Here is a 12,860-nt window from a genome sequence, read left to right on the forward strand (position 1 = left end):
TCAGCATGATGTCCAGATGCTGAGATCCGTCGATCCAGTGCTCTGCAAGCCGCGACAATCGGCATTCCCGATTGCCCCGCAGCATTTCGCCCGAGGCACGAGGGGTGGTGCAGACGCAGCAAGCTGCTTTCCGGTTTATCTCTTCTGGCATCTCGCCGGAGGAACGAGGAGCGGCCCAAACACGGCAAGCGACCTCCCAGGTTATCTTTCGCGGCATCGGCGGAGGCGCAGAGGAGCAGCGACACCGCTTATAAAGCGCCGAAATGAAAAAAAAAAAAAACCTAGTCAAGCCTGCACTGAACGCGTGTCACATATCGAGGCATCATAGGCGACCACGCAAAGTTTAACACGGTGCTCGAAACCGTTCAGAGGAACAGAACACACGATTCACGAAGTACATAGACGGCCAACAACTGCAGCAAAGAGGCGGAGCAGACGACGCGAGGAGGTAGCCGGCGGAGACCGACGCGTCAATGGGCGCAGCAGCCAATAGCAGTCGCTCAATCCCCCACGTTCTCACGCGCTTTGCCCAATCGCAGCCTTTAATTAGAGCGCGGGAAACTCGAAAGCCGCACGAAGCTTCCAATCGGAAGCAAGCCATGCCTTGACCGCTCCGCTGCCGCCGCCGCCGAGGGTGGCAGAAGGAACCGCAAAAATGCACGAACAAAATAAAATCAAGATGGCGGCGCTCAGTTCGGCGGAACAGGAATGACGCGCGCAAAGTTTGGGAATTTTTCGCGCTTGCTTGCTGCTTCGCGGCTGCCGCCTCTTGTTATATAAATAATTTCGGGTATTTCTAAGGCGAGTTGGGCATTGATATTTACAGACAGGGTAGTTTATAGACCATTTTACAACCCTTGGAGAAACCAGTTTGACTGGGCTGTTAAGGGGGGAAGTCATCAAAGCTTTCCTGTGCTATGATAGCAGCCCAGCTCCCCCAATATGGCAGCACCCTTCACCCCTTTTGTAAACTCGTGTACAAGACATACTACCAGAATATATAATCTTCCAAAAATCGACTGTTTCGCAATTTTTCGGTTTTCAAAGGTCGTGTCCCCCAGGCAGACAAAGATCACCAACTTTTTTTCTGAACAAATTTTTTTAAAAGCGGCCCACATATGAACTTCTGGATACAACGAACGGATTCCACGTGACGCTCAGGTTCGTTATAAGCCAGCTCGCTGTAGTGACAATTAACATATTTATTGAGTATGTGATGAAAAAAAGCTATTAGCAAAAAATTGCAGTTAAAAAAATCACACACACACAAGTATCAAAGTTTCTTGACACAAATAAAAAATTTTAAAAATTCGAAATATATGTTTTTCCTAACAGGGACCAATGCAACATGGCAGTGAATTCTAGCTTTTTGTGTACAATATAGTTGAACCCAGATATATCGAACTCGAAGGGGATCGCGAAATAGTTCGATATACAGAAATTGGCTTGTGACGGCACTTACAATGCGAAAAAACGATACCGTATTTGTCGCATAATCAACCCACTCGCATAATAAACCCACCGTCCACTTTTGCACCCGAGAATTTGAAAAAAAAATAAAAAATGTGTTAAGGCCAGCGCGCTCACATGCAAGCGACTGAGCGATATCAGCGACGAGCAGCAGCGACAGAGCGAAAATACTCAAACTTGCTGGAACTGCGTCCCTCTCGCCGCTCCAGCCACTGCGGCAGCTCAAAACAAGGTTTCTATGTCGCCTCAGCAGAAATCGCAAGCGTTTTCGCTTGCATGTCGATGGCGCGCGTCAGTCCGTTTCGGTCGTCTCATCCACAGCTCATTGGCAGCATGCCAAGATGGTGCGCAGCGATAACGTCAGGGCGCGTTTATCTTTTGATAGCTCCTGCGGTGGCGGGGAGCAAACTTGGCAGAGTGCCCGTGATGGCTTGATCGCACAAGTTAGTTCGATTTATCACGCCGCGCTTGGGGCGGGCGTCATGATCGCAGCAGCTGATGGCGTGCTTTCGCTGATTCATACATGCAAGGATAAACGATTAAAAAAAAAAAAATAATAAACATCCCCGCAAAAAAAAAAAAAAAGAAAAACCCTGCCGCTTCTTAACCAACGTCCGCAGCCGCCATATCTTACGCTACACCGCGATAAGAAAGAATGACTCGCAAAAACAAAAAAAAAAAAAAAAAAAAACAGAGAGAGCTGCCACTTCTTAACATCCGCAGGCGCCATAGCCACGTCAGCCGCCGCGCCGCCGCACGCAGAGGGTTTGCAACACACGCTGGAGAAAGCGTCCGACGTCTGTCTGAAAACGGGCTGAACTGGTTTGGCAAATGCGTTGCGCGTGCTGAAGGAGAGAGATAACTCGGCAAAAGGATGGGCACACCCACGCACATGGCTTGTAAACGTCATGTGTTGGAGCGCGGGAAACAACTGCATATGCGCGCGCCTTTGGGGAATGGGCGCGGCGCGGCGCTGCCCAGATCAGCCGTCGCCGAACTGTCCTCTCTCATTCCTTCCGTGCGTGGCTTTAATACGTCAGGCGGCAAACGGCCACGGGTGATGCGATCGTCTTTGGGGAAGGCCCACTTTCCAGTGCGTGGTGCGGAGTTCGATATATCGAACGACCGGTGATATTAAGTTTGATATATGACGCGGCTTTCCTATACTTTAACATGGGATTTTCAAGGGGATATTTCGTGAGTTCGATATAACCAAAATTCGATATACAGAGGAATCTCGTTGATACGATTCCCACGGGCTCCGACAATAAAAGCGTATTATCCGAAAATCGCATTATCCAAAACGGACTCCAAAAGATCGCGAATAATACATACTTGGCACAGAACTTGCTTTTATTAAAGCACGTTAAAATAATCCGTCACTTTGCGTTGCACTTTTTGCTTTTCGAGGTGCTGAAGAAAGCTTTTTTGGAACTCGTAGAAACGAGTAGCAGTTTCCTCACTCAGCTCCGCAGACGCGACAAAGCCACGAAGCCCGTCCAAAGCTTGGAGTGCACCGTCAGTATTTAATGGCCGACGATCGCCGCTGCAATCTCCGGCGTCTTGGTTGTCATCGTCGTCGCTCTCCTCTTCAGCGGTAACATCTGCAATGATGTCTTGGACGGTGCGCAATTCGCATGTCGCCAGTTGGTCGTCCGCCGATACAAACTCTTCCGGAGACACGTCGACATCGAGGTCACCCCAGTCCGGGATGTCAATCTCTGCGCTGTCAGCTCCATGTTCCTCCGTATCGCCAGATGCACAAAATAAGCCACACTTCTTGAAGCAGTTGGCGATGGTGTCGGGTTTGACGCGATCCCATGACATCGCTAGAAAATTAATGGCATCAAGAAGATCCACCTTCAAGCTGGCATCTTTCCGGTCAATCTTGGCCAAAAAGTGTCTGACCAACAAGCTCCTAAAGTGAAATTTCACGTTTCTAATGATTCCTGCATCTAGGGGCTGCAAGTGGCTGGTGCAGTTGGGCGGCAGGAAAATTACTCTGACGTTTTGCAGCCACGAAGTATCGACAGGGTGCGCGGCACAATTGTCGAGAAATAGAAGAATTCTACGGTTCTCGGCACGCATCCGGGCATCCAGATGGGTGAGGAACTCTGTGAAAAGGGCTCCGGTCATCCATGCCTTCCTATTCGCTTTGTAAATGACAGGAAGGCGTGGGTTACGCGAGAAGCAGCGTGGCTTCCAGAACTTGCCAATGACGGTTGGCTTGAGCTTTTCGGTTCCATCAGCGTTGCAGCACAACAATACGGTGACTCTTTCTTTGCTTTTTTTTTCCACCTTGACACGTCTCACCTTTCATACTGAGACTTTTCTCGGGCTGGAGGTTGATGAACAACCCAGCTTCATCTGCGTTGAACACGTCCCTTGGCTGGTATTGAGCAATCACCGCCGGCAGAGTCGAAAGCCAGTTGGAGACCTGATCTTGGTCGGCAGACTTCCCTTCGCCGGAAACGGTTTTATACGACAGGCCATGTCGTGTTTTAAAACGGTGGAGCCACCCGCCCGAAGCTTTAAAATCTGCAATGCCCAACGAGAGTGCAATCTCATCAGCTTTCTCGCGAACAACTGTCCCGTCCACGTTCACGCCCGCCGCCCTTACTTCCCTGAACCACGCCAGTAGAACCTCTTCCATCTTGCCATGCTGGGCGCCCCTTGTTTGCTTCACGCCGGCGCCGAAGACTTGAATGTTTTTCCGAATTTCTTCTCGCTTGCCGACGATCGTGTTGAGCGTGGAGACAGGCAAACAAAGTTCGCGTGCCAGGTCGACACGTTTCTTCAGCGGATTGCCGTCGACTTTTACGAGAATATCAAGTTTTTCTTTCAGCGATAACGCTTTACGCTTCCTAGACATGGTGAAGCGCACGGGTGAAACGCGGCACCAAAACAAAAGAAACGATAAGTGCGAAGTGCAAGCTGAACGCTCGGAAAACCAAAATGGCAACAAGAAATGGCAAACACAAAGCCAACAAAGGCTACAGCATCGTCAATGCATGCGTCAATCACTGCTTCTTGGTCACGTGATTTTACCGTGATTACTATGTCTTAGGATAGATGGCGCCAAAAACCTTCGGTGCGCTTTGGCGCTTTTGTTGTGCGAGCTTGCGAAAATGGCTCCCAGAGGCCGCCACACTGCTGCAGACGCTGTGCTGAGGCACGGCCGGACTCGAGCCGAGCCGAGCCAGGCCAAGCCTCGAGCATACGAAGCGCATGTCGTCGCGTGTTCAGTCCGCCGTGCCTGTAGTTTCGCTCGATGCGATAATTTCAGTAGCTCTGCCCACCCTCTGCAAAGAACTGGCTCTGATGTCATCATCATAGTTGGAGAGATGTAATTCCTACACGTGTCTAGCAAAGGTCATGTCCAACATCGAAAATCGGCCACGAGCGCTAGGGGAGTTACAACCACTGCAGCTACTGTCAGATCCCGCTAGGACACTTTTGCTGCCTCCTGGCGCGAAAATCGAAACTGCGCGAGATTTACAGAAGACGTTTCCACAATCGTATTATCCAAACCGACGTGGAAATACGATCGTATTAGCCGTACAAAAATGCATTACCTCTATAGGGCATCGGCCGGGAACGAAAAAAAAAAACGTATTATGCCGAAAAGCGTATTTAGCCGAATCGTATCAACGAGATTTCACTGTATCTGGGTTCGATATAACCGGGTTCGACTGTATTCACTAAGTTGGGAAAGAAAACAGTAGTCGAGGTCGACTACGCCGAGGTCAAACCCTGGCTGTCCTCTAGCGGAAGACACGACTCCCTGCGCTGCCGGCAGCAAGCAATACTGCCCAAAAGATGTTGTCACCCTGCAGGTAACAGTTGTGACATTCAGAACAGCCATCTTTTCCGATCAGCGTGCCGCAAAAGTGGAAATTTTCGGGGGTGAAAGCAAAGCTTGTCGGGGTATGGCTGTCGATGTTTCGGGTCGGTTTGATGTGGTTTCGTTGTCAGTTCTAAAGTTTGAAGAGCTGAATTCGTCTTCCAAGTGATCGCTGCTGCAGTTCGCAACCAAAAATGAGCTCTCAGATGCGTCAACTTCCGTGGAACCACGTCGTTTCCGCGCAGCAGGAATACGCGACGCCGACGCCAAGATGTAAACAAGGAGTGCCGATCACGTGACTCTGGAGACCATTTGGATGAGCGCGGTACAGCGGAAAAGATAAAACCAAAAGCAAAACTGAAAGAAGGGTTCCTCTGTTTCCCACTGGATGACTCCACTTGTCAAGGAGCGTTTCGAAAGCGGAAAAATTTTAATCGTGAAACCATTGATAGTGGGTTATCGATGAGAAAAGGTGTGGACAGGACAGTGTTAACGAAGAACTGTAGGTTTCTTGTTTTTGTAGTTCTGGCTCAATCTTAACACCATTCTGTTATTGGTGAAAATGTGCACAAGGAAATAAGCCTCAAGACTAGTCCGAAGTGACGGCAATCAGAAAGCTGCTGCCCTTGTGATGAATGTGGGAAGTTCAAACAAATTTTGTCCCTTCAAAGCATTTCATGATTCTCACGAATTTCTGAAAAACAATTTTATTTTATTTTCAGATCCAAGTGTGTGCATATATTAAATTTTGAGGACAAATGCTTGCAAGGTAAGAGTCGTCGAGTGATTTCTCGGACTCCAAAAATTCGGACATATTCGATTATTCGGACTGCTTCGCGGCACAGTCACCCTTCCCATAGGCCGTAATGCATAACAAATACCGAAATTTCGGACACTTCGCAACCTCTCATTTGATTTTTCGGACCCTACTCGAGCCAACTCGATCGACAGCAGCTACCCACACTGACACTGACTGAAGCATGAAGCACCATTTCTGTTTTGGAATGAGCCTCCTTACCACCCAAGAGGTGGCGGTAGGAGCGGAGTCCGCTCATCATTATCGTTTTTGCGTGTTCCGGCACAATGGCTAGTTTCGGTCTGGCCCATCCAATCCAGGTCGAATTCAGTAGCCACAGGCCTGGTCGTCTCTTCTTCTTTGTGACGGTGTGCGGTGTAGTTATAGTGTGCAGTGTTCATTCTATTTGTGTTCCTTGTGTTGTGTACGCCTAGCAGTGAGACCAACGAAGCACACTGGACTGGCACCAACATCGGGGCAGTCAGCGGCCGGGGAATTCAGCTAAGAAGCGCGGCAAATACGCAACGATGACAATGGCGAAGAAGATCGCCGTGATCCACCAAGTGCAGAATGGCCGCCTGCAGAGCGAAGTTGCCCGGGAGTTCGGCATCTCAAAGCAGACTGTGTCGGACTATATGAAAAACAAAATGAAGATTTTGAACGAATCATTAAAATCTTCTTCAGTGCTGGAAAAAAAAAATTTCAGAGAGGGCAGCGACCCGAAGCTCGAAGAAGCGCTCCACATGTGGCTGAGTGCGACAGTTGCAAAGAGGATCCCAGCGTCAGGCGTTCTTCTGATACAAAAGGCGGAGGCCCTCGCACTGCGAATGAACATCGAAGGCTTTAAGTTTAGCGATGGCTGGCTCCGTAATTTTAAGAAGAGGTACGACCTCACTTTCAAGAAGATGTGCGGCGAGAGTGGTGCCGTGGACCAGACTCTTGTAACAAATTACCGCTCTGACAGACTGGAGTCGCTGCTGGACCGATTTTCGCCTGATGATGTCTTCAATTGTGATGAAACAGGCCTTTTTTATAAGATGTTACCCGAGAAGACACTGTTCGTGTCTGGCGACCCCTGCCACGGCGGAAGGCATAGCAAAGACCGGGTCACAGTGATGGTTGGCAGCAACATGTCGGGAAACGAAAAGCTCCCGATTCTTGTGATTGGAAAATCAAAAAGCTCGAGATGCTTCAAGAGGGTAAAAACATTGCTCGTGTGGTATGAAGCCAACTCGAAAGCTTGGATTACGCAGCATCTTTTCGCTGCCTATGTACGCAAGCTGGACCGGAAATTCAAGGCCCAAAATCGCAAGGTGTTACTCTTTGTGGACAATTGCGGTGCACATGGCCACATTGATGACCTGGAATCCATTCAGTTGGAATCCTGCCACCAAACACAACGAGCATCCTTCAACCCATGGACCAGGGTGTGATTAAAAATTTGAAGGTGCTATACAGAGCACGCTTGCTGAGCCGCATGGTTCTGTGCATTGATGCCGGCAAGCAGTATGCTGTAACTCTGCTGTCGGCGATCAGCATGCTTGCCGACGCCTGGAAGGCAGTGACTGCAGCCACACTCCGAAACTGCTTTCGGCATGCTGGATTTGTTGGAGTTGGTGAAGCGGATGCCGCGGTCCAGGATCTCCCGTCCGACATGCTTCCCACAGATAGCGAACATGTGCTGCAAGACTTGCGCAGTGGTGGCAGGGTGATCCCAGACGCAGTCACCTTTGAGAACTTTTCAAATGCCGACAGTGCAGCACTCACATGCGCGGAGCTGGACGATGACAAGATAATTCGTCAGGTGTCTGCTGTCCTGCCTGACGACAAATCTGAGTCAGAGGACGACGCACCACCTGTTCTGCTGCCGTCGCACGCAGACCTTGTGAATGCGGTGACAATGCTTGCAGCTGCCTACAGTGACAGCACGACCCTTTCCGAGATTCAAGCCGATCTGATTGCTCACAAACGGAGGAGCGTCCAGCAGCATATTCACGATTTTTTCCAGCCAACTGCGGGGCCTGAATAAGTGCATAGGGCATGCCAGTGCATAGAAATAAAGTTTTCTTTGTTTTCTTTATTTTTTTCTGATTTTGTTTTTCCGGACTCCTGTTTATTCGGATTTTTCGGCGGCCCCTGTGAGGTCCGAATAATCGATCGGTGACTGTATGTGTTTTTCTCCAAATTGATTTTTTTGTCCAACTCTGACTGGGCACACAGAGGAACGATAGAAGTTGTCTTGCATCAACAGGATACCATATTCTATTCAAATCGAGGCACCACTCTCCCCTATGATGGAGCTGTTATAAGCTTCCAATATGGAACTGTCAAGCTTCATTTTAGCCTCCAGTCAGGCACTCCATGCCTGTCGCGACTTCTTACTTTCCGACTGATCATGCTTCGGGGAGGGCTCTCCGCTTGCCGGAGCAGTGCCACATCCGGCAAGTTGGCTAACTGCAAGACATGTGACCAGAAACATGCGACGCCAGTTACAGAGCATTTTAAATGCTTGTAACAGTATGTCTTAAAAATGTATTGTTATGACTATCTTTAGCTCATTCCCAGCATAACAGTAAGAGCGATTACAGCAGTTGGCCTCTAGAGTAACCAAGTTTCACCCCATTACCATCTTTACAGAGGCACAAAGAGGAGAAGGATGGGAAGATTCCCACCTGCAGGGAAGGGTCGATGAGCAGGTGGGCGTTGAGACCGAGGTCTACCTCCTGCGGGCAGTCTGCACACATGAAACAGTGAGAACACGATTAGAACCAAACGCTTGTGGTGGGAAGCAATGCCCTCCTGGGCCAAAACTATAGGCAGCATTCTAGCTTCTCAGAGGAGCTAACAAGTGATTGCTTTTATTTTCGCTTCGACTATCTTTCTGTCTCCCATAAAATCAATCGTCCATTATAAGCGATGTCGCTTGAGATATGCAAAAGCCTGATGAGGCCCAAGCTGCCCCCACAAGCATGCAGCAGGATAGTTTAAATGCCACCGTATTGGAAAATGAGTGGTGTGTCTCTTTCATTTTTCATATCTGCTCATACTATTTCAAGTGGAATCCTGCATTCCTCTAACATGCGATGGGCATTCATAATTTGTGTATTTTGTAACGCGTACATACTGCCGCATGTGCAGGGGCCATGCCAATCTTCTCTGTATCATTTCAATTTCAGTATATTTCAGTATATTTTGGTCAAGATGCCCGACTACTATGTCGGAGTACCCGGGTTCAATCCCGACCGCCGGCACCTGCCTTCCGATTGAGGTGAAAGGAAGAGGCATCTATGTGCTGTGCGATGCAAGTGCACATTAAAGATCCCCGGGTGGTCGAAATTACTCCGGAGCCCTCCACTACGGCATCTCTTTTTTTCCGCTTTCATTCCTACCTTCCTCCCTTCCTCTACTGCACTCTTCAGGTGTCCATAGAACAAGTTTGACAGATACTGCGTCTTTCCTTTCCTGTGAACCATTTATTATTATTTTTATTATTACTGCTGCATGCTACCACACGTTTATCGTTAAGCTTTAGAACCAACATTTTTAATGGAGAAGTTTTCCCACAGTTGAAGCTGACCTGCTCGTGTGGCCAAAAGTAGCCCGGCTAAGTTGCAACTTAGGCAGTACCACACCCTGGGCAGGCAGAACTCAGTGCTGGCAGCCTCAATGATCCAGACTACTGATTAATCCAAACTATGTTCCACGGTTCTGCCAAGATGCAAAACACTTCCAGAAGTAAAAAAAGTTGCAGATTCGTACATAAATTCCAAGGTGATAAAACGACCCCAGGGCATGCATTGTGCTGTGATTCAAATTCAGTGAATCGCTGGCGTCGAAGCTCTAATGCATTATTGCTCTTGGGCACAGTCAGCCCCCACACAGAGTTTCTGTAATTGCATTTTACTGCGACTCGATGCCAGAAGCTGTGCACAGGGTGGGATCCCATAGGAAGTATATCTTGGCAAAGGTCTTGAAGAAAAGCATGCAAAATCACTGTAGGTCGAGGGATAGTCAATAAGCATATAGGGCAGCTTGGTAGTGTAGTGTCAACTCTTATCTGGGATCATCTTATAATCCTCTTCAGAAGCTGTCCGCAGCATTATGGAGGGTAGGGGTGCCTGGAGCAATAAGGATGATGCAGAACTGTGTTACACTCCTATCAATCGTGGCAGCACAGGACAGCATACAAGCAGAACCTCGATCATATGACTTTCAGAGCACCATGCGAAACTGTCATATAATCCGGGCATTGTATGGTCAGAACTCACGCAAAATTGATGCAATCGCAATATGAACATATCCCCTACTCTTGCTGTCAAAATTATTCATTTCCCCATGCACTGCGAAGGGCCCATATTTTCATTCTACAGCAGGTAACGAATGTACCCATATATTTGGTGCACTTTTTTTCTTCAAATGGCTTCTTCAAACGGGAGTGCACAATTAATGTGATTTTGCACTCTTAAAATATCCACAATTGTAAAACGCACAATATATACACTGCATAGCTGCATAGATGTTGATTTCTAAACTTCATTGCGAGCGCATCACATCACTGAGATGTCAAGGTGGCGAATGTCAAAACGTGCCCAATGTGCATTGAACCGATTTTTGTGGGGCCTTCTTTAATACAGTCGTCGAGTTTGCTGTTGACAGGCATGTGGCCTGGCAACTGGGTCCTGCCAGGTGCATTCAAAACTTCAGTAAAAAGTGATTACAGGACAGTAAGTTCTGCGACTAGGTAATAATTTCCAGGTGCAAATGACTGCTTTATGTGTAGTTAATTAGTCGTCCGTGCCCCTCTTGTTATTCTTGAGTCTCCCAGAAGAAAAATCCTGCCATTCAACTGCAATGTAAAAAACTCACTATTATCAGCTGTAAAAACTGTGGAAGCGCATCTCCATTCTAGGATGAAGTCAGCAAATACAGGGACGCTTTCGACCAAAATATCTGCTTTAAGCTGGCTGAGTTTGCTCTCCTCATGCTAATGCTGCTCTGAGAGTAAAATGCAGACATTGGGCACGAGTTCAGTTATTTAAGCATCACCAAATACAATAAACATGGAACAGAATATGAACACAGATGGCGAAACCAATCAAAACTATTCGAGCCAGGCTCTGTAGACAGAGTGAATGCTGCTCAAACTACGAATTTCACGCAGATGTAATCCAAGGACCTGCACAATACAAAGATGTGTACTAGCAGCAGCGCTAGAATCTTGCCTAGAAAGTGAGGTAGGAACGCGAGGTAGAATCGTGGTGACGCTCCCTTTTTGTACGTGTTGTGTCAGGTCACCTGACATGGCAGCACTTTCAGGAAGTGTCTATGATTGATGCAAGAGTAGACACCGACCATTTTTTGAGTTTGCACTCATTGTGCGTTTGCAATTTTGACTTTACGACCGGCTACATGCTTCGTCACGAGTTCTCCAGTCCAAAAAAGCATTCGGTGCTTGTTCCGTGTAGCGTCCAAGGAAGCGGCTATCATTTATGCCGAAGCAACAACTGCGCTGTGGGCTGCAAGTTGGGAGCTTCTAAACGGGTTATGTGGGAGTGATGGTGGCAGCGAGACAAAATTTTCAACTGCGATGCCAAGCGAAGAGGCTTTCAAGGAATACAGTTGGTATGCTATCCTGAGCTGGAGGCCAAGCTTGCCATCACCGAAATACGTGGTTTAAAGTGGAAGAGAGTTGTACAGCCAGGTAATAAACTTTCGTTATCAAGAGCATCCACCACGGTATGTTTTTTTTTTTTTTTTTTCGGGACACACGATTTGGGAGGGTCGACTTAATTCGACTCAACTTACAATCGTGTACTGTGCATTTTTTTTTTCAATTTCCTGCCAATAAGAATAAAGAGGAAATAAAGTGGAAGCTTGAACAAACAGAGTGGGCAAGGAACTTGAAGAAACCTTCAGATGCTTCTAAATTAAATTTTCTCCTTTCCCTGGTATTCAAGTCCTGAGATAAAAGCAGGCATGCTTTCAGACAAGCAGTGGTAGTGGTGCCTCTTTGAACAATTGCAAGCTGCAAGCTGCTCAAACTGCCCAAGGTATTACTGAGCCACATCTGTGAAAATAGTCGTTTTAACCTGGATTTTTCTCATTTTGTCTTTCGTCCCAAGTCCCCCCCCACCTTGCCATCACCTGGTGTGGCAGGCCATGAGGTCTTCCGTGATGGGTCTGGCCGCTGTGTCAGAGGTGCCGAGAACCTGGGGTGAGGAGGCCGTGCATGGGGACTAGCGTTCCCAGTAGGGGACCACTTGGGCAGCACTAGCTGCTGCGGAGGCGTGCGATGGTCGCCACTGCCGCCAACGGCCATGTTCAATTGTTGGGAGCCCGCTGAGCCTGCCCGGCGGTGTCCTGCAACATGCCAGAGAGAACGGCCTTGCAGTTAGTGGCATTATGGGGCAAGCGCGAAGCAAGATTTTCAGCAAACCCCGTTTGTTAAGACACATGGTGAGAATGCCCAAGGGCACTTTGAAGCAGGATTTGGAGCACAGTTTCAGTTTCAGTTTAGTCGTTTAGTCGTGTCCGACTCTTCGTGACCCTATGGACCATGTCACGCCAAGCTTTCCGGTCTATCACTATCTTCCTAACATCACATAACTTCATCTGCAGTGCCTCGAGGATGCCATTGGATTTGGAGCACACAAAGATTCAATTTGGAACAGCTGCTTAGAATATTGTAGCAGGAGCTAAATGGTACTGAGAAAAGAGAAAATTCAAATACAGAGAGCATATTGTCCAACT

At 48.1% G+C, this 12,860-nt stretch overlaps 1 protein-coding gene and 1 non-coding gene across 2 annotated transcripts in view; both read right to left on the bottom strand.

The window, feature by feature from the left end:
• LOC146209677 (mitogen-activated protein kinase kinase kinase 7-like) overlaps positions 1 to 12,860 on the bottom strand; it is a 124,136-nt gene that overhangs the window by 39,747 nt on the left and 71,529 nt on the right. Inside the window, exons 12-13 of the mRNA XM_084603012.1 lie at positions 12,255 to 12,470; positions 8,783 to 8,844 (exon numbers count right to left, since the gene is read on the bottom strand). Coding sequence (XP_084459138.1) covers positions 8,783 to 8,844; positions 12,255 to 12,470 — 278 coding nt within the window. The remainder of the gene's footprint in view (positions 1 to 8,782; positions 8,845 to 12,254; positions 12,471 to 12,860) is intronic.
• Positions 9,205 to 9,310, bottom strand: LOC146209678 (U6 spliceosomal RNA). The gene has a single exon (XR_014704567.1). It is a non-coding gene; the product is annotated as a U6 spliceosomal RNA (small nuclear RNA).

This window comes from Amblyomma maculatum, chromosome 1 (assembly GCF_055883805.1).
Source record: "Amblyomma maculatum isolate TAMU_Amacu chromosome 1, ASM5588380v1, whole genome shotgun sequence".
Classification (NCBI taxonomy): domain Eukaryota; kingdom Metazoa; phylum Arthropoda; class Arachnida; order Ixodida; family Ixodidae; genus Amblyomma; species Amblyomma maculatum.